General features: G+C 41.0%; 1 protein-coding gene across 7 annotated transcripts in view; it reads left to right on the top strand.

Annotated features, from left to right (window-relative positions):
• HERC2 (HECT and RLD domain containing E3 ubiquitin protein ligase 2) overlaps positions 1-22,244 on the top strand; it is a 176,406-nt gene that overhangs the window by 40,829 nt on the left and 113,333 nt on the right. For all 7 annotated transcript variants that reach the window (XM_074363390.1, XM_074363393.1, XM_074363392.1 and 4 more), the window contains exons 7-17: positions 138-294; positions 1,579-1,689; positions 2,244-2,415; positions 4,044-4,217; positions 5,886-6,074; positions 6,652-6,803; positions 8,798-8,955; positions 9,045-9,158; positions 10,218-10,469; positions 14,725-14,918; positions 19,722-19,922. In XM_074363390.1, coding sequence (XP_074219491.1) covers positions 138-294; positions 1,579-1,689; positions 2,244-2,415; positions 4,044-4,217; positions 5,886-6,074; positions 6,652-6,803; positions 8,798-8,955; positions 9,045-9,158; positions 10,218-10,469; positions 14,725-14,918; positions 19,722-19,922 — 1,874 coding nt within the window. The remainder of the gene's footprint in view (positions 1-137; positions 295-1,578; positions 1,690-2,243; positions 2,416-4,043; positions 4,218-5,885; positions 6,075-6,651; positions 6,804-8,797; positions 8,956-9,044; positions 9,159-10,217; positions 10,470-14,724; positions 14,919-19,721; positions 19,923-22,244) is intronic.

Genomic DNA, 22,244 nt, shown 5'->3' with positions numbered 1-22,244 from the left:
AGAGGAAAATGAGATTGAAAATGTGGCAGTGGCATTCTCTCCCTCTGGGGGAAGGAGATCCGCCTTGGGGAGTGGGGCGAGCCCTGCCCATGTTGCTACTGGGGATGGGCGGCCTCATCTGCCGTGTGTGTGCCCAGGGGAGGACGCAGACCTCTGCAGCGAGCTGTTGCAGGAGTCCCTGGATGCCCTGAGAGCCCTGCCCGAGGCCTCGCTCTTCGATGAGAGCACAGTGTCTTCCGTGTGGCTGGAGGTGGTAGAAAGAGCAACCCGGTTCCTTCGGTCTGTTGTGACGGGGTAAGTCACATCTCACTGTGTGAATGGTTCTGGCATGTTTCAGCTTGTCTCACCTTCTCCTTAGAGCTAAGAAACCTAGTAGGTTGGTTCCTGGTGTGTGTTTGCAGCACATCCTCAGCAGTAGGATTCCAGGTCTTGGTTCTCAGCTTTTTGAACGTGTGCCTCTCGATATTCTGATTGGATCTAGCAATCTGTCACATTGAATGGGATGGGAAATGGAGAATGCTTTTGCGATTTATTTTTCTCAGATGTTTTATGATAATGAGCTCCTGCTGTGTCCCCCTTAGCGCACGTGCAGGTGCCGCCATTTTGAGTGGCAGATGTTGTCTCAGGACAATATGGGGTTAAACAGTTGCTCAAATTCGAAATCTTCAAACCTGCAGCCAGTCTTCTTAGTGTAAAAAAATTTGAATGTGGATCGTTTTTCTGTAAGGAAAACCATGAACTCTGGTTTTGGGTGCTATGTATTTTGGTTAAAGGTTTTTAAGTTTGAAGAAAATGTATATACTCAGTACAGAATTCAGCAACAAAGAGGAAAAGGGAGTCTTCTCATTCCCTTCACCAGATGCCACTGCTGTGTCCCTTCCAGCAAGCGGGGACATCAGTGGTCTCTGTGCGTTGGCTGTGACTTTGGCTCCCTGGAGTGCTTTCGTGAAGGCATTGCCATGGGGTTTGGGGGTGAGTTCCCTGAAAAAGGCTTGGAATTGATTTTAAAAATTCAGCTGTAATAGTGGTTTTGGAAGAGCCTCCCTCCTCCTTCTTGGGTTAAGAAGACTTATTATTTATTACTGGGGAACAAGGCACAGTTAAAATTATTTCTTTGATCAGAGATAAAAATAAGCATAGATGTTTTATCTGGAATCTTAGATGGTTTTAGAAATTGATTCTTCTCCAGTTCTACAGAAGAATGTTGATACTCTAATAGCCTCACATGTCACTGAAACTAGAAACATGTCTAAACATTTTTCCACTTGTGTTTTGGATGATGTTATAGGTAGTCTTATGCTGCAGCAACTTGGAGTATGTCTTTTAACATAATCATCTTATAGTATCTGAATTAACACTTCTAATAAAAGCATATCCTTACAAGTTAGTCGCACACTTTAGAATCTCTGATTAAATTTGAGTAAGCAAGTCTTGGAGACTTGATTCTAAATATTAAAAATGTATTTCTCCATGGAAGAGTGAATATAATTAATTTAACATTAATGACATGCTCATTTTAACATGCTGTCTTTAAGCTCTGTTGTTCCTTTGGCCCTGCATCCTCCGCTGTCATTTCAGGGATGTTCATGGAACGCCTGGTACCAAAGGGCCGGGAAGCATACCCCTGCAGGACCAGCACCTGGCCCTGGCCATCCTGTTAGAGCTGGCTGTGCAGAGAGGCACACTGAGGTGAGGGGAGCCACAGGCCCGGAGTACTGTAGGGAGACGCCCTGTGTCTGAGCAGCTGTTGCATTTTATCTGCATTTCATATTTGTGATTGTAACAAATGTGTGATGTTGTGTGATCAGAGAAACGTGTCCTAGGAAGGGCCCCCTTCTTCCAGACCTGGGCACACTTAAAGTTTTCTTCACTTCTTTTTTTATGTTCAACTTTCTAGTAGTCAAAGAACTGTCCTTTTTTTGTTTGTTTCTTAATTTTCTTTAAATAGTTATTTGTATTCTATTAATTTAAGGTCCTAGAAATTCCCTGTTAGAAAGTGCTATTTGAGCTTCTTAACTGATTGTACATTTCTTATCCACAGAAGATGGGTGTCTTGTGCTAAAATCTTGGCATTTGTTTATAGTGATTTTAATGCCAAGAATTGTTTTCATGGCTTTGTTTTAGTTTCCCGTCAAATCTAAAGTATTTCTTCAATTTCATTTAGCCGTCTGCTTTTACTTTTGACAGACTGTGGGAAAAAAGTTACTCTTTTTTCTAGAGAGTAAAGATATTTTCTCTCTTAGCCAAATGTTATCTGCCATACTGTTGCTGCTCCAGTTGTGGGACAGTGGGACTCAGGAAACTGACAATGAGCGGTCTGCCCAGGGCACCAGCGCCCCCCTCCTCCCTCTGCTGCAGAGGTTCCAGAGCATCACCTGCAGTAAAGACGCCCCTCATACAGAGGCTGACGCTCACGTAGGTGTCATCGCGAGACTCGGCGCTTACGTAACTTTCTTTGTTTCAGTTACGTTGTAAAGGAGTTAGTCTTTTACAAACAAGACCGGATCACACGTCTGTGGTGTAGTTGCCCCAGGGGGAGTGTGTATTTGGCAGTTGCAACAGCGAGTCAGGTGTGGAGCAGGTGTGGGAGGTCACGGGGCAGAACATCCCAGGAGCACAGTCAGATTCTGTGCAGCAGCTGAGGGGTGGCCACAGCCAGCTGCGTCCTGCAGACCCCAGGCCCTCTGTTTGTTCTGGAGTGTGTGTTTAGCAGGAGGAGTGTGTCTCTTATCACACAGCAACTTATGCTTTCAGGGAGACCCACCTGCTGCCTTGCTGGCCACGCAGTCTGTGCGGGACTGGAGTCGTCGAGCCCTTTGTGTTTGTGGGTTTGGTGCTTGTTTGCTCCCAGCAGCCACATGCATTGTCCTCTGGCTGTGATGGGGCTGTGGAAGACAAAAGAAGGCACTCTCCCCTCCACGTGGGAGCAAGTTAGTAGAGGCAGGAAGATGGGTAAAAATCCTGACAGTATTTCAGGAACAAAGCGTGAAAGTCAAGTGCGTCCTTAGGGGACTTGCAGTGATGACCTGGGGAGGCGGCGCGGGTAGGGGAGGGGAGGCCGTGGTGGGGAGGTGCATGTGTCTGGTCCAGGGGTGGTGCTCCACCATGAGGCCTCACTCTGTCTGCGCTGAGAGTGCACACGGGTCGCCTGCTGGTTACTTCGGATTGATTTTGTCCTGGCCTGAGGAGCCAGAGAAGTCTTCTATTCCCTCTCCACACCCCTCCGTGTGCCATTTCCGGGGAGCACCTCCAATCAGCGAGCAGCAGCTCTACTGGTGTCACAGAGCCGAGTCTGGAGTGCACACTTAAAAACAAGTATTAGAAAAAGAGCATTGGAAGTAGTGGCTCACCATGACGGCCCTTCCTGGGCGCAGGGCACCACAGGAGGTGTGTTATCGAAGCCATCACTGTGTTTAGTCCCAGGATGTTGAGGCTGGTGGCCGAGCAGGGCCTACCTGGGCCTAAACCCCTGAGACCGCTGCTTTTTAGAGGTACAGGTTTGATCTTGCAGGTCTTTTCTGGAAAGACTTAGCCATCCTGTTTCAGCCTAATTATTCTATTACTTTGCAGTCATTGATGGTGATAAGGCTCTTCTGCCTTTAGAAGAAGTAGAATTAGTCCTTCATGTGCAAATAAACTTAGGTTTTCTGATGAGCAGGCAGCATGTAGATTAAAGTAAGTGGGTTTTGTTTGCAGTTTTCAAAGCTATGTTGAGGTACAGGGCTGTGTTCCCAGGAAGCTTGCTCTGTGTTCTTTGAAGGGCCCTAGGGGTGGGGAGCCTGCAGGGTGGCTGGGATGTGTCCCTTAGCTGTGTGAAGTCAGCGCACAGGGGACGGATGTGTAGACATGGGGGCGGTGCCAGGTGCAGTAGGTGTATAGATGTCAGCGCATCGGCTGCACTTTTTATTTGAGAGTCAGAAAGCAGCAGATTTATAAAGAATGTCTAACTGTGAATACCCAGGAGTGGTTAAAGGCTAATGGTGGTACTTAAATTTTCTCCACCGTTTCGTTTCTGAAGATGCTTCTTTACATTTCTTCTCTAGCTTCTATCTGGCCCTCTGAGCCCCAATGAGAGTTTCCTGAGGTACCTTACTCTTCCTCAAGACAACGAGCTTGCCATAGACTTACGACAAACTGCCGTGGTTGTCATGGCCCACTTGGACCGCCTGGCCACCCCCTGCATGCCGCCTCTGTGCAGCTCCCCGACATCTCACAAGGTATGTGTGGAAGCCGTGTTGATTCCCTGTGCTTGTGCTCCTGAGTTCTCATTCTGTACCTGGGTCTGGAACTGGGGTGGAGCTGGCTTTCAGCTCATAAACATGTGCACACTTAAAGGTGTTGCTAGTGATGAGCGATGAGCAGGCCGAGGCGCACAGGGTCCCCCCGGGACCCAGGTTCCAGATGCAGGTGGCGCAGCCCCAGAACCCCCTGTGTTCACACAGCCACGTGCTGTGCTGCCTTCCTCTGATGTGTCTGACACTAATCTACGTGGGGGGGGGGGGCGCCTGCCACAACCACCGAGTGTCGCACACGGTCACATCTGGTCATCACGCCACCGCCCCGTTGTGCGGAGAAGGAGGCTGCCATTGGGAGTGGGGGTGAGCTTTACCAGGGTCACACAGAAGAATCCTGGCTTTGAAACCAGGTTTTTCAAGTTTTAGTTTTTAATATGAAGAGTATTTATTGCATTTTGCTGTTACTTATTTTTTCCAAATAAGTAATACATTCACGTGGTTCCAAAATAAAAACTAAATGCAAAACCACAGTCAGTTCCTCCCCCCCACCTCCCTTCACCCAAGTTTCCGTCTGTGGCTTCTCACCTTTCCCATCTCTTACGCATCCCGTCAGCCTTCTCCGGAATGACTGTCAGTGCCAGCACGCTGCATCACTTCTGTGGCTGGTTTTCTCACTGAGCAGTGATACTGAGGAGCTCTCTGTAAGCAGGGCTTCTCTGTTTATCTTTAAAAGCAGCCCGGTGGCCCATGAGTGACTGTATCGTGACTTTAAGATCAGCCTCCTATCGGTGGACGCTTGTGTTACTGGAGGTTTGCTGCTCAGCTGCTGCTGTGATGGCTGCCCCGCACCTCTGCTCCCCTGTGTGCGCGTGCGCAGCGCCGACACACCTGCTGTGCCGGACACGTGAGCTGAGTGTCCCCACATTGCTCTGCTGTGGCTTGATCCCTCTCAGCTCCACCAGCAGCGGGACACTTGTCTCCCAGGCTGTGCTTAGGCCTTCGGGTCCCTGCCTGTAATAGTACAGAATGGTAACCTGATGTGGTTTGAGCATTTCAAAATATGTTTAAGGTCTCCTTGTTCTCCTTTTTACTGGACTCTGTTGAAGTGAAATGCTGTGGAAACATTTTCGATCACTTCATCTTACACTAACTTGAGGCAGTGTGTAATGATCTGAGTTATTTCGATTTTTAAAAAAAATATTTTTATTGAAGTATAGTCATTTTACAATGTTGCATCAGTTTCTGGTGTCCAGAACAACACTTCAGTCATATAAGAACATACGTATATTAGTTTTCATATTCTTTTTTACCATAAGTTACTACAAGATAATGACTATAGTTTCCTGTGTTATACAGTAGAAGCTTGTTTTTATCTATTGTATATATAGTGGTTAGTATCTGCAAACCTCGAAGTCCCAGTTTATCTCTCCCCACCTGCTTCCCCCACCGACCGCCCCGGTAACCATAAGTTTGTTTTCTATGTCTGTGAGTCTGTATTTTGATATTTTGAATCAGCTTCTTTCTTTTCTTGCTTTGTTTTGATCTTACTGTATCTCAGTGTTACTCCTTGCACAAATTATTCTTTCTTTTGACTCAGAAAGAACTTTTCTGGCTGCCGTAAAGAAAATATTTTCTTACTTTATCTGACAGGGATCATTGCAGGAAGTCATAGGATGGGGGTTAATTGGATGGAAATACTATGCCAACGTGATTGGTCCAATTCAGTGCGAAGGCCTTGCCAGCCTGGGGGTCACGCAGATCGCCTGTGCGGAGAAGCGCTTCCTGATCTTGTCCAGGAATGGCCGGGTGTACACGCAGACCTACAACAGTGACACGCTGGTGGGTGCTGGGCTCACTTCCCCTGGGGGTCTCTCTGCTATGGATGCTGCAGAGTTCTTGTCTTTCTTTATGCCGATTGATTTCTGAAGATTTATAAGCAAAATCATTATATATTATTAGTCGTGTTTAAAAATCTTAATCGCAATCATTATTGTCAGGATTTGGGGGCAGAGTTTCTTAGTTGTTAGGCTCCGAAACTCCTTCTGGTGCCAATTATAGCCAGCCATTGTTCTCGTTAGACTGTGGGGGCCAGGAAGTGACAGTAAGGACCCATGGGGACAGTGGCAGATTGGGACGTGTGTCCAGCTAAAGGAGGGTGCCCTTCACCTCTGGCTGCAAAGTTCCCTCCTGCGGGGGCGGCTCACTCCTGCTGCCGAGCACGTGCAGGCCGCCTGGCCCCTGTCGTTCTGTTGGTGCTGGGCAGGGCGGCTGGACAACCGACTGGCAATGACCCGAGGTTCATGTTTTTCAGTTCAGGAGGGGTTTGTTCAAGTAAGGTACCTAGTTGAGGCGAGTCGTGCTGTTTCCTTTGACCTGGGAGTGCTTACTAATTTTCTTCCTGTTTTTACCCTTTCAGGCCCCACAGCTGGTCCAGGGTCTTGCCTCCAGAAACATTGTAAAAATTGCTGCCCATTCCGATGGTCACCACTACCTGGCCTTGGCAGCCACTGGAGAGGTGTACTCCTGGGGCTGTGGGGACGGTGGACGGCTGGGCCACGGGGACACTGTGTACGTATGGCTGGTTCCTGTAACCAACACTCTATCCTTTTGTGTTGCCGTATCCAAAGGGGTGGCACAGAAAAGTGTGTGAGGTGTTTTCCATCTGCTTGGACATGTAGGGCCAGGATGGAGAGACTGCCAGGATGGATCAGCCCCCCGGCGACATGGTGGGAGTCCTGCCCTCAGTACCGAGGGTGACTTCACTCGGCCTTTGTGCCCCTCCCCCCAGCTTTGGCTACACCAGTTTTAGCCACATCTGCCACACCGCCACGGTGGAGTTTTCTAAAGCGAACCCCACATTCCTCCTCCTTCATTCACGGCTTGAGCATATCTCTATCAGAGGAGGTCCCCTCTCCTTAAGCCATACTGTCATTTTCACAGCTACAAAAATCAGCAGTTTCTTAATATCTTATTTTGTGGAAACTTTCGATTATTGTAAGGGACCAGAAATAAAACAAAAGGGTTGTTCTAAATGCAAGGCTGTGAAAATAGAATTCCAGTGGCTGCCTGAGAATCACAGGGACCCTTTCATACGTTGTTGTGACTGGAGCCTGTTGGAGAAGACACTGGCCTGAGGCTGAAATCGAAGGTGCAGCCCCACCTCCAGCGGGGCAGAGCCATGAGCAGGGGGTGGGCAGCAGCAGAGTCAAGAGGAGACTGTGGAGTGAAGACGGGCGTCCACCAGGAAGGATTCCAAACTGTGAAAAGAGCAGAGTCACGCGTCCTGGGAGCTAGCATTCAGCAGACCTTATATGCCAAACCTGACTATGTAGGGGATTCAGACAGATGTGGTAAAAAGAGAGTGGAAAAGAAGGAGTGATAAGCACAGAACTTAGAATATTGTGACTCTCAGGTTGGCAGTGGGATGGGATCAGCATAGGGTGCACAGGGCTCGAAAGGCTTGAGATGCAGGATGGAGGCATGAGTCTCCTCACTTCCCTTATGTTGTTTATCATTTAGGATGCATAAAATATTTTGTAATAGAATAGTACCCAGTTGAGGTTAAGTACTCAGTTGAGTATCTTGTCCTTTGCTCAAGGAGTTGAGGAAAGGAAAGGCGATCAGTGCCAGTGGTACACGTTGCAGAGAAACTTTGGGGCGGTTGAAACTTGAGCTGAACGGAAGAAAGGGAGATGGTTTTGGAGTAGAGTCACATGTCTCCCTCTCTGCATGTGCCCCCGCCTGTGTGCATTTATTTTGCAGGAAAATGGGTCACAGACAGTAAAGCGTGTCTTTGGAGAGGCTGGAGGAGATGTTTCCAGTCACAAAAGGCATATTCCAGGTTATAAGCATAGGACGCTTTACTAATTTTGAAAGTGAGGAATCAACTAGTGAGACTTTTCTACCCAATTAATCCTTACTTTTCATTTGTAAAGTCTGGATTGAAGTGTGATTAGCAAACCTTGCTCCATCATTCCTTTTTCATTTAACAGATATGTGTAAATTTCAACCATCTTTACAAGGTTTACAGGTTTATCAGTTTTCCGTGTACAGTTTGGTAGGCTTCTCAGATGCATGCAGTCAGGAACCACCATAACCGAGATACAGAGTGTTTCCATTACACACACCACCAACCCCCCCAGCCCAGCTTTATTTGGACCCTTTTGCTGCCAACCCCTGCTCCCTACATCCAGCTCCTGGTGACCCCTGACCTGCCCTCTACCCCTTGGGGGCATTCTGTTTCTGGCTCTGTCACTTGGCACAATTCCCGAACTTCATCTTCCCCTGCTGCTGAGCGCTGTCTGTGGGTAGGCCACCGTTCAGACCACCGTGACCAATGCTGCTGTGGACGTGACCACCCGCATCTGTGGCAGACACCTTTGTGGTATTTCTGCTGGATGCCACGCTTGGCACTGGGTGCCCTCTTAATGCGGAGGTGTTAGGTGTTTGAATTCTATATTCTTTAATTATTTCATAAGACACCTGAAAGGTGACACTGTCGTGATGCTCTGAGAGTTTATTCCTGGGAGTGTCACTAATAGGAAAGGCTTTTCTCTCCACAGGCCTCTTGAGGAGCCCAAGGTGATCTCCGCTTTCTCGGGGAAGCAGGCGGGGAAGCACGTGGTGCACATCGCTTGTGGAAGCACGTACAGCGCGGCCATCACTGCCGAGGGGGAGCTGTACACCTGGGGCCGGGGGAACTACGGCCGGCTGGGCCACGGTATGTCTGCTCGGAGCCCGCGGGGGTGTGCAGCGTGAGGCTGTCTCTCCTGAGGGACTTGTAGTAATGTTAGTTCTCACTTCTTGAAGGCTCCAGTGAAGATGAAGCCATCCCGATGCTGGTAGCTGGGCTCAAAGGACTGAAGGTCATCGACGTGGCATGTGGGAGTGGGGATGCTCAAACCCTGGCCGTGACGGAGAACGGTACGTGGGGCTCGTGCTGGCCTAGGCAGGCTCTCCGGCGGAGCAGGGCCGCTTTCACAGAGTGGGAGAGCGTCAGAATCTTTACATGGGCCTTGCTGGGTGTCCTCAGCAGAGGGACAGGACTTGCAGGACGTGTGACTTTCATTGCCCAGGGCGAGAGCTGCCATCCTTCCTACTTGGGTGTTTTATTTGCTAACAAAAAATGAAAGTTAAAATGGAATAACTGACGTTCTAAATCATTTCTGGTTATTACGATTCCATTTCTTAACGTTCAGCCACCCTCTATTGATTCCCTGCGGTACGTCCTGCTCAGTCTTTGTGTGTTCTGCAGAGTGATGCTGTATTGTCTGCAGTTTTTAATTTCAGTTTTATTTTTGTGTTCATAGTGAGATTGTACTCACTGAACACTTTTTAAGGGCGTATTTATCAGTTTTTATGATTAGAATCCTGTTAATTTTTTAAACTGTATTTTTCCATCAGTATTATAGGGAGTCTGTCCTTAGAATTGTGGGATCTGTCAGGATCAACCTGGAAACTCTGAGACTTGCTCTGCCACAGAGAGCAATTTTATTTTGTCCCTTTATGTAACCTTTAATTAAATGACACTAACCAGTTTTGTTGGGAATAAATACAATCACGCGGGTGACTCGAGGTAAGCATGGGAAGAACTGCGTGCAGGCGGACCCGAGAGTGCTGTGCCGTGTGCCGTGTGCCGCGGGCCCAGCGACGGTGCTTTCTGGAGGCCTTGGAGCTTATGATCTCTGTTCAGCACTTAGCTGAAGCAGCAGCTTTGAGCCCAGGCTAATAAGGGTTAGGATTTTATTATGCATTTTGTTAAAACAAAAAGGAGAAGCTTTCCATTTCTTAATTGCTTTTATATCAACCTGAATTAAAAACTACATTTCATTTGGTCAGTAACCACCTGTGTAGGTAATGTCAACTGTATACATTCGTGGTCTAGGTTTTTGTGTGTTATAGGTGATACTGATTCTTTTTAGCCATTTACAAGTTCTCTTAAGATGTGCAGTCATGTTTACTCAAATACTTTGTGCTTTTTAGGTCAAGTGTGGTCTTGGGGAGATGGTGACTATGGGAAATTGGGTAGAGGTGGTAGTGATGGCTGCAAAACACCAAAGCTGATTGAAAAGCTTCAAGACTTGGATGTTGTCAAAGTCCGATGCGGAAGTCAGTTTTCTATTGCTTTGACGAAAGATGGCCAAGTTTACTCATGGGGCAAAGGGGACAATCAGAGACTCGGACATGGAACAGAGGAGCATGTTCGTTACCCCAAGCTCTTGGAAGGCTTGCAAGGTGAGTACACATGTAAACTTTTAAGACCATTTGAGGCAGTTTTCTTTAGTAGTCTTTCAAAGTTTGCAGATATTTCTTTACCTCACATTCCATGAATGACCCATCATTAGAAGCTTCTGCCCACATTTTGATAGTATCTATCAATACAGATAATAAATGGAAAGTGACTTAGAATTATTCTCACTAAATTTAATTTGAAACACATTGAATTTTACTAATATTGGCGAGTTCTTTATGTGGCAAGCAGCCATTCATTACTCATTAAGATCTCAGTGAGATTAACTTCTGTTTGGTGAGATCACCTGTAATTATGCTATAGACTTTTTCTTTTTTTTTTTAGTTGAAGATACTGGGGATTGAACCCGGGACCTTGTACATGCTAAGCATGTGCTCTACCCCTGAGCTATACCCGCTTCCTGTAGACCTGCTAAGACTCTGGATATGCAGGGTGTTATGGGAGTACAGAGGGAGATAAGGTTGGGTCTGCCTAGAGTGGTCTCATTTGGACTTATCCTTGATGGATGAATCCTCTTGTTTGGTTTCAAGGGTGTGCAGCATGCATTCTCCATAGAGGAGATGCATGGGAGCCACGCTATGTAGCTGTGCTTTGCAGGTGCCTTCTGATATGTGGAGAGGTTGGTGATAAGTGTATCAGGTGGGCCCTGTTAGTGTCTTCTCTCTGCACTACAGGGGGTGGGCAGCATTTTTTTTCTATAGGGCCGGGCTCTGAGTATTCTTAGATTTGAGGACCTTAAACTGCCCGTCCTGACTACTCAGTTCTGCTGTTGTAGCCCCAAAGCAGCCACAGACAATATGAAACCAATGGGCCTATGTTCTAATACATCTCTATTCACAGAAACAGGCCATGGGATGCATTTGGCACAAAGAATGATGTTTGTTGGATCGCTGAGCCTGGATTCTCTTTTTGTTTTTGCTTTTTTGTCAAAGGAGTTTGGAAGTGAGAAACTTTTAAGTGGGACTTGCCAGTTTTTTTCCCTTCATTTTCATTTCAAAGCATGTTATTTGATGTTTAGAAGTTTCGTGTGCTTGTATGGTGTTTCTTATTTTGTAAGCTGCTGAGACAAGTTCTAGAGTAATACAGTTGGTTGTATGTTATAGAGCTGTATTTGAACTTCATTTGCCTTCTTGTTTATAGTCCCTTCAGTTAGTAAAGGAACTCAGCTTCCTCAGCTACATTAATTAGATGGAGATAGCTTACTGTGAGAGTATTTAAGTGATTGTTGAGATCATCATTTTGGTGGTTGTTCTTAACTTATATAGGCTCTTAGGATAGAGTTGTGCCTTTTACTATAGTAAAGTTTTTGCAGCTGAATTATTTTATATGTTGACATGTCTGAAAACACCTCTTGTGTTGTTATGTTAGATATACTAATGAGCAAAAATGTAATACTTTGCTAACACTATTTAAATAGAAAATTTTTTTTTATTTATATCATGTGACTTTGGAGAAAAGTAGATATTGTTTTAGAAAACTTTCTCAATGAAGAGAATCCTTTAATGTTCACCAAGAATAGGCCACATGATCTGATTAAAAAATGGGCAGAGGATCTGAATAGTCCTTTTTCCAAAGACATACAGATGGCCAATGTAAAAAGATCTTCAGCATCGCTAGTCATTAGTAAAATACATACCAAAACATATATGAGATAACACTTCATACCTCTTAGAATGTCTGTTATCAAAAAGACAAGAAATAACAAGAGTTTGTAAGGATGTGGAGAAAAGGGAACTTGTGTGCACTTTGGTGGGAATGTAAATTGGTGGAGCCACTCTGGAAAACAGTATGGAGGTTCCACAAGAAATAAAAATAGAACTACCATGTGATCCAGAGATTACATTTCTGGGTATCTAAAACACTAACTGGAAAAAATATATGTATCCTACAAGTTCATTCACAATAACCAAGAGACGGAAACAACCATTGTGTCAATGGACACATTAGTGTATAAAGAAAATATATATATTTAGTTATTTAGACATGTATGAGAGGCTGGTTCAACATTAAAAAAAATCAGTTAATGTAATCCATGAAATCAACAGACGGAAGAAGAAAAATCACATAATCATATTAATAGATACAGAAAAAAATTTTTTTTGACGAAACCTAACACCTATTCATGATTAAAAACTCTCAGTAAACTAGGAATAGAGGAAATTTTTTCTCAACTTGAATATGTACAAAAAAAATCTACAAAAATCCTACAGCAAACATGGTTTTCAATGGTGGGAAACTCAAAGCCTTACCACTAAGATCGGGTATAAGGAAAGGATTTCTCATCTCATGAGTCCTTTTCCAAGTTATACTGAAAGTCCTAACTAATGCAATAAAATAAGAAAAGGAAATAAAAGGTATACAGATTTAGAAGGAAGAAATAAACTGTCTTTGTTCACATATGACGTGATTGTCTATGTATAACCTGAAAGAATTGACCAAAAAACTAGTAAGTGATTATAGCAAGGTTGCAGGATACAAGGTTAATGTGCCAAAGTTAATTGCTTTCTTATATACAAGCAACAAACAAGTGACATTTGAAATTAAATGCATGATACCATTTGCATTAGCATCCAAAGTATGAAATACACAGGTATAAATCTAACAAAGTATAAGATCTCTATGAGGAAAACTACAAAACTGATGAATGAAATCAAAGAACTATATAAATGGAAAGATATTCTATGTTCATGGACAGGAAGACTGAATATTGTCAAGATTTCACTTCTTTCCAACTCAATCTGTAGATTCAGTGCAATCCCAGCAAGTTATTTTATGGGTACCAACATTTGACTCTAAAGTTTGTGTGAAGAGGCAAAGGACCCAGAATAGCCAACACAATAGTAAAGGAGAAGACTGAGTTGAAAGACTGAGACTGCCCAACTTAAAGATAAATGCTGGAGAGAGTGTGGAGAAAAGGGAAACCTCCTACACTGCTGGTGGGAATGCAAACAGTTTGGAGAGTCCTCAGAAGACTAAACATGGACTTAGCATATGACCCAGCAATCCCACTCCTGGGCATATATCCAGAGGGAACCTTAATTCAAAGACACATGGACCCATGTTCATAGCAGCACTGTTTACAGTAGCTGAGACATGGAAGCAACCTAAATGTCCATCAGCAGATGACTGGATAAAGAAGTTGTGATATATTTATACAATGAAATACTGCTTAGCCATAAAAAAGAATAAAATACCATTTGCAGTAACATGGATGGACCTGAAGAATGTCATTCTAAGTGAAGTAAGCCAGAAAGAGGAAGAAAAATACTAAGATCACTTATAGGTAGAATCTAAAAAAAAAAAAAAAGACAAACTTATTTACAGAACAGAAACAGACTCACAGACAGAGAAAACAAACATGGTTACTAGTGGGGGAAGGGAGTGGGAAGGGATAAATTGGGAGTTCTAGATTTGCAGATACTAATATACGTGAAGTAGATAAACAACAAGTTTATACTGTACAGCACAGGGAAATATATTCAATATCTTGTAGTAACTTATGAAGAAGAATATGAAAACAAATATATGTATGTTCCTATATGACTGAAGTATTGTGATGTATGCCAGAAATTGACGCAACATTGTAAACTGACTACAATAAAAATACATATTAAAAAAACAATACAAATCTACAGTGATCAAGACAGTATGTTATTGGCTAAAATACAGACAGATGATTGGAATAGAAGAGAGGTCAGAAATAGACCCACATAAATACAGTTAACTGATCTTTGACAGAGGAGTAAGGCTGTACAGTGGAGTAAAGATTGTCATTTCAGCAAGTGATGTTGGAACAGCTGGACATCTGTGTGTAAAAAGTGAACAGCTGACAGTGGCAGGAAGCTAAGCATGTGTTGGGGTAGGGAGTATATGGGGAATCTCTGTGCCTTCTCAGTTTTGCTGTGAGCCTAAAACTGCTCTAAAATGTTGAAGTTTTTTGAAAAAAGTGTATTTTGCATGATTATACATTGAGACAGGAGAATACGAATAGTTAATTGAACATAAACGTCTTTTTCTGAATGAAAATCTGAGTAATGAACAGACCTTTTCATACCCTAGAACTGTTCTGTTTGCGGGCTGTGGGTCTCAATACATTGTAGCTAGTAAAACACAGCAGGGGTTTTAGTAACCCCAAGTTGACGTTGAATGCCTTCTGACCCGAGTGGCCTAGAGTGAATGTTTCTGTTGCACCAGAAGTCACAGCCGTGAAGCTGTATCTGCATCTCTCTGTCCTCCTAGGGAAGAAAGTGATTGACGTGGCCGCAGGCTCCACCCACTGCCTGGCCCTGACTGAGGACAGTGAGGTCCACAGCTGGGGGAGCAATGACCAGTGCCAGCACTTTGACACCTTGCGTGTGACCAAGCCAGAACCCACTGCGCTGCCAGGGCTGGATACCAAGCACATAGTCGGGATTGCCTGCGGACCTGCCCAGGTACTGAGCAGACAGCTTGGTTGGGTATCTTGTAGAGTTTTGGTTTCCCATCGTCATTCATTGCTAGTGTGTAGAAATACCATTGACTTGTGTGTGTGTTCCTTGTATCCTGTAGTGGTACTAACCTCACTTATTAGTTCTAAGAGCTTCATTATGATTCCTTGGGATTTTCTTCAGAAACAGTTCTGCTGTCTGTATATAGAGAGTTTCATTTCTTATTTTCCAATATGTATGTGTTTTATTTCTTTCCCTTGCCTTATTACACTGGCTAGGGCTTCAGTATGATACTGAGTGAGAGTGGGGAGAGGGTGCATCCTTGCCTTGTTCTTGATCCTGGGCAGAAAGCATTCATCTTTCGTCATTAACTATGATGTTAACTATCGGTTTGTTTGTTTGTTTTTGGTAGATGCCTTATTAAATTAAGGAAGTTTCCTTTAACTCCTACTTTTTAGAGCGTTTTTTTTTTTTTTTAATCCTGAATGACTTAAGACTTGGTCAAATGCTTTTTCTTCTCTAATGGTATGATTGTTTTTCTTCTTTAGTCTGTTTATATAGTGGAATAATACAATGATTGGTTTTCACATATTGACCAAACCTTGCTTTACTGTGATAACCCCCACTTGGCCATGGTGTATTATTCTTTTTATACATTACTGGATTTATTTGCTAATACATTGGTGAAGATTTTTCTGTCATTGCTCTTCAGAGATATTAGTTTGTGGGTTTTTAAATACTGCCCTGTCTGACTTTTTTTTATCAGGGTAAAACTGGCCTCATAAAAAGTTTTGGGAAGTTGTTTCTTCCTCTTCTGTTTTCTAGAAGGGGTTGTATAGAATTAGTGTCATTTCTTCCATAAATGTTCTTCTGTGAATCCACTTGAGCCTGGAGATTCTCAAAAGTTTTTTAACCACAAATTCAGTTTCTTTAATATAGAATCATTCAGAGTATTTCTTCTTGGGGTGAGGGGGTGTCCTGATATGTGGCACTCAAGAAATTATTCCATTTCTTCTAAGTTGTCTAATTTTTGTGTATGAAGTTTTCCTTATTGGTGCTCTCTTGCTGACTTTTTGAAGTCTTTGTGTCTGCAGTGATACCCTTCCTCTCATTCCTGAAATTGGTAATTTGTGTCTTTTTTTCTTTCCCAGTTTTACTAGAGGTTTGTTGATCTTTTCAGAGAACTAGCTTTTAGTTCCATTAATTTTCCCCTTGTTCTTTTGCTTTCAATTTCACATGTTTCTCTTGTCTGTTTTTTTTTCCCCCTCCCCTGCAACTTCCTTTGGGTTCACTTTATTCTTTTCTTAGTTTCTTCAGGAGGAAGCTTCGGTTGTTGATTTTAGACATTTCTTCTTTTGTAATATATAAGCCCTTGATGCTATAAATTTTTCTCTAATGAGTGCTTTAATTGCATCCACAAATCTCGATATGTTTTCATTTTTGTTCAGTTCAAAATATTTTCTAATTTCTAATTTCTCTTGACAATTACTCTTTGACTTACGAATTGTTAAGTGTTTAATTTGAAAGTGTTTGGAGATCATTCTGTTACATTTCTGTTACTAATTTCTAGTTTAATTTCATTGTGGTTAGAGAATGAACTGTATATGGTTTCAGTTCTCATAGATTTGATAAATATGTTTTATGTCTCGTGATGCGTTTGTTCTTAGCGTTCTGTGTATGTGCTTAAAAAGAGTATGTATTTTTCTGTTGATATATTTTGCCATTGTTGAGTGATGTGTGCTATAAATGTTACTTAGATCTAGTTCACTGATGGTATTATTCAGTTGTTCTAGATCCTTGCTGATTTTCTGTCTTTTGCTTCTATCTTTGTACTGAAATTGCTGGATCATTGTGTTTTAATCTTTAACGTTTAAATCTTTGAGGGACCGCCTTAACTGTTTTTTCCTTAATAACTGCTTGATTTTTACATTTCCACCAGATAAGCACAAGGGTTTAAAATTCTCCACATTCTTGTCAACATTTATTATTCCCCCTCCACTTTTTTTTAAAGCCATACAACTGAGTGTGAAGTGGTATCACATTGTGGTTTTTATTTGCTCTTCTGTAATGGAAAGATGATGAACATCTTTTAATGTGCTTATTGACCATTTGTATTTCTTCTTTGGAGAAATGTATTCAAGTCCTTTGCCCATTTTTGAATTAGATTTTTTTTTTTTAAATCAGGTATATGATTTACAAATGTTTTCCCCCATTCTCTGGTCTTCTTTTCATTCTGTTCATAGTATTCTTTGATGCACAAAAGTTTCCATTTTTCTTCTGTTATCTCTGCTTTTGGTGTTATACATATTCAAGAAATCCATCATCATGTAGTAGATTTCCCACAGTCTTGTCTTCTAATAGTTTTATAGTTTTAGCTCTTAGGTTTAGGTCTTTGATCCATTTTGAATTAATTGTTATATATGTTATAAGGTAAGGGTCCAACTTGATTCTTCTGCCGTTTTTCCAGCACTGTTTATAGAAAGGTTGTTCTTTCCCTATTGGATGGTTTTGGCACTTGTCGAAAATCATTTGACCATAAAGACAAGTGTTTATTTCTGGGCCATCTGTTCTATTTCATTGGTCTATAAGTTTGTCTTTATGCCAGTACCATACTGTTTTGATTTCTATAGCTTTGTAGTATGTTTTGAAGTAAGGATTGTGAGTCTTCCAACCTTGTTCTTCCTTTCCAAGATTACTTTGATTATTTGGGGTATTTTGAGTTTCCATATGAATTTTAGGATGGGTCTGTCAATTTTTTGTTTTATGTATTTTGAAGCTCTTTTGTTAAGAGCATACACATTTTGGACCCTCCAGTTGTTATTCAGTGTCCCCCTTTATCCTTGTTTTTCCTTGCTCTGAATCTCTTTTGTCTGATTTTAACGCAGGTACTTGTTTTATTTTCATTTAATTAATACTTGCATACTATAACTTTTCCATCCTTTTACTTGAAAAAATTGTAAGAATTCTATTATCTTGTCCTTTGGACTTTTCATTAAAATTTAGAATAATCTTGTCTACATTTGCAAAAATATCTTGTGTGGACTTTGATATGAATTATGTTCAATCTGTTATCAGTTTGTGGAGAATTGACATTTTTGCTATATCAAGTCTTCTAATCCATGAAAATGGTTTGTCTAAACATTTATTTGCATCTTCTTTGATTTCATTTATCAGTGTTTTTTCATCATACAAGTCTTGTCCATGTTTTGTTAAATTTATGTCTTTAACTTTTATCTTGCCTGTCTCATGTATAATGAGTTTTTTGGATGTTATGTATAGTAGCGTCTTTATTTTTTTTTAAATCCTTGTCAAATCTGTGTTTTAATTGGTATATTTAGGTCATTACACTTACTGTAATTATTAACATGTATAGATTTAGGTCTTCCATTTTAGTATTTGGCTTTTGTCTGTTTTCTGTTGTTTGTTTTTCTGTTTTCTTTCTCTTGTGTTTTTGGGGGATATATGAACTCTTTTTTTAGTATTCCATTCAACTTTATGTATTTGCTGTAGGAGTTATCCTATACTCCCGATCTTTGCAGTCTATTTAGAATCATATTGAATTTATTGAAGTAGAGCTGATTTACACTGTTTCAGGTGTATAGCAAAATGATTCAGTTATACATATATATGTTTATTTTTTTTCAGATTCTTTCCCATTATAGGTTATTACAAGATCCTGAATAAAGTTCCCTGTGCTGTACAGTAGGTCCTTGTTAGAATCAATATTTTACTACCTGAAATATTGGAATATAGAAACCTGTTGTTTAATTTCCAGGTGCTTGGAGATATTTCCAGTTTTTTACATTTACTTTTGTTTTTATTGATTTCTAGTTTCTGTTATTGGTTTCTAACTTAATTTTATTATGTTCTGAGAACATTACATGACTTCAAGTATTTTAAATAGTTAAGAATTATTTTATGACTCAGAATATGGTTTATCATGGTGAATGTTCTTGCAGCCTTGAAAATAATGTGTATTCTGCTGTTTGGGTGAAGTGTTCTGTAAATGTCAACTTGATCTTGTTCGTTGAGGGTTTTGTTCATTTCTTTTAAATCTTCATTTTTGTCTACTATTCTGTTATTAGGAGGGTAGTTTTGATATTTTCAACTATGTTTGTAGATTTATCTGTTTCTCTTTTATTTCTATCATGTTTTACTTCCATGTGTTTTGTAGTTCTGTTGTTAGGGGCATTGATTATTCTGCTTTCTTTGTGAATTGACACTTTCATCATTATATGATGTCCCTTTTTAGACCTGGTAATGTCCTTCTTCCGAAGTCTACTTTGTCCAATATTAATATATCCACTTTCCATCCTTTACTAAGCCTTTTTTTTACGTTTATATTTAAGGTAGATTTCTTGTAGATAGTATATAATTAAGTTCTGTTTTTCTTGCGTTCTAGTGACCTCTGTCTATGTTATGTTTAGGCCCATTTAAATGTAATGTCTACCATTGTTTTTTGCTTGCTCTCTTCCTTTATTGTTTCCTAACTTTGGGTTTATTTGGATAGTTTTTAGTATTCCATTTTAACTTACTGAATTGTTTAATTTTGATAGTGAAAAGATTTTTAAATAACTTTTTACCTATTGGTGGCAAAACGAGATGGGGTAGTGAAATAAGAGAGAAAATCAAAAGCGGTTAGTATGCGAGTTAGATCACTGTGAAAGTGCTTGTGCATTTGGGACAATTAGAGGTGAATAAGTAGTAATTCAAGGCATCTTTGTCCTTCATAATGGTGACTCTCTCCTGTGGAACAGACTGATAGCTGGATGTGTAGATTCATTTTAGGTTTTTATGTTTCTCCCGTAGAGTTTTGCTTGGTCTTCTTGTTCTGAGTGGTCCATTGGCCTCCGTGTGCCTTTCGTGGTGGACATATGCTCGATGACTTTTGAGCAGTTGGACCTCCTGCTGCGGCAAGTGAGTGAGGGGATGGATGGCACTGCCGACTGGCCCCCACCCCAAGAGAAAGAGTGTATGGCTGTGGCAACGCTGAATCTTCTACGACTTCAGGTATTGATGTTTCCCTTTCTCTCCTTATAAGTGTCTTAGGTATTTGTAATCATGTTTATGCATATTAAAGGGTACGAGTTTTAGCCTGTTGAAATGAACTGCTAATGAAAAATTTAAAGTAAGATTATAATGAAATGTAATGTGTCGGAGGCTTAAAAAAAATCAATCTAATTATCTTCTGTTAATCCTGGGAGTCAGTCTCTGCATGCAGGTAAGTGTGTGTATGGATTGTGTTATTACTGCTATAATCAGTTTGTTGGCATTCATCAGGGAGTCAGTCTTGAATTTACTGTCACTGTGTGTGAAGTGACTGGGTGAGACAGTAGGTGACGGAGAGACCAGCTAGATGTGGTAGTCAGTCTCTCCTCTGGACTGAGAGGACAGCTTCACTCAGGAAACTCCACTTCCTCGCAGGAAAGGTTAAGGTTAAAGGTCAAAGAAAAGCTGCAACATTGTTTTCCTTTTCCTTTTTTTTTTTTAAATAAAACTGTAGCAGAAATCTTTGATCATCATGTTTTTCTTTATGATAAAACCCTATGATTTAATGTCAAGAGAACAGTTTTTCTCAGCAAGGTCATTTTCCCCCTTTATAATGCAAGGGTTTCTGTGTGACCCATCATGTCCTCCTTTTTGGCCTTGGCTTCCAAAAAGCGCAGAGCTCAATGTAATGTTCATTTGCAAAATGAAACTGGCAGAAGTTTGGAGAGTCCCTCCCTTCCCCAGAGGTTTTCTGCAGGAGCTCATTCAACAGGACACAGGGGTGTAGTGTCCGTGCCATGGGTCCGCTCAGCTGTTTGTCGCTTCCCGTGGCTTTGTAGAGACATTGCTGTTGGGCTTGGTGCTGTGGGGACCTTGTGTATGTCCTAGGCTCCATTCCATCCGGTCCATATTTGTCTGATGCTGTATGTTTTTCCGTTGCTTTATTCTGTCTTCCTAGGTCTCTGTTTTAGTTGTGTCTTTCAGTTTTCTGTAAAGCTCAATTCTTAAAAAGAATCCAATCTGAGAGTCTTTATTCTGTATGTGAATTTAATCTTTTACAATTATTGTGACTACTAATATATTTGAATTTAGTTTTAAGTTTGTTCATTATTTTATTTGTTTCTCTTTTAATCAAGTTTCTAGTTTTTTTTCCTTTCAAGTCCCTTTAATTATTCTTAAATTTTAAAGTGTAATTTCTGGACATAAATCATGTCATAAAAAATTAAATTTGTTAATTCCACGAAGTGTTAAGTTAATTAGTACTTCTCTTCCTGAAAAATATAAGGGTTATAGGATGTATTAAACTTTTAACTCCCCTTTCACCTTCAGTGCTTTAATTATTCAGTAGGCTTATTACATTAGATCCAAGGCACTCTATTTTTTGGTGTGTGTCTTTTTAAAAGAAAAATGCTACCAATTGCAATGTATGTGATACATCCTGATTTTGGAGTTAAGACATGAAAAAATGCCTCTTAGGATTGGTAAAATATATTAATAATTTTCAAACTTTCCTTCAGTTAATTATTATCATAATCATTATTTCTTAAGAGACCATACTCACTCAGATACATAGTCTTTTTTTTTTTTTTTTTTTTTTTTTTATTAAACCAGTTTGTTTTGTCATTGCTACTTATATCCCCTCCCTCCTGGGTACCTCCTTCAGTAAGTTTCTTCGTTAAGACCTGTGAGTTTCATCTGGAAACTCTGTTTGCTTCAACACTACTTAAGATAATTTAATGGACTTAGCTTTTTAGGGTAAATGTTATTTATTTATTTATTTTTTTATTGAGGTACGGTTAGTTTACAATGTTGTGTCAGTTTCTGGTGTGCAGCACAATTCTTCAGTCATACATGAATATACATAAATTTATTTTCGTATTCTTTTTCACCATAAGCTACTACAGGATCTTGTATATATTTCCCTGTGCTATACAGTATAAACTTGTTTATCTATTTTATATAAATCAGTCAGTATCTGCAAGGGTACATGTTACTTTATCAGCACTTTGTCTACAGACAGATGTTCTGTTGTCTTCTGACCTTTATTGTTGACAATGAGAAATATTAGTGCAATTATGTTTCTTTATAGCTAATTTGTCTTTCTCTTTGGTAGCCTTTCAGATTTTTGTCTTTGTTTTATAATTTTCATTCATTACGTCTAGCTCAGGATTTACTTTTGTATGAATAACTTGAGATTATGACCCTCACTCAATCTGAGATTACGTGTCTGTTTTGAAAAATCTTCATTATTCACCATTCAGATTGCTCTCTCCTTTTCTTTCTACTTTTCCCCTTGGAAAAGTCCTACTAAATGTATGTTGAACTTTCTCATTTTATTTTCCC

Source organism: Camelus bactrianus, chromosome 5 (assembly GCF_048773025.1).
Source record: "Camelus bactrianus isolate YW-2024 breed Bactrian camel chromosome 5, ASM4877302v1, whole genome shotgun sequence".
Classification (NCBI taxonomy): Eukaryota; Metazoa; Chordata; class Mammalia; order Artiodactyla; family Camelidae; genus Camelus; species Camelus bactrianus.
The sequence above is the reverse complement of the archived record's forward strand: the minus strand, read 5'-3'. Positions and strand labels throughout refer to the sequence as shown.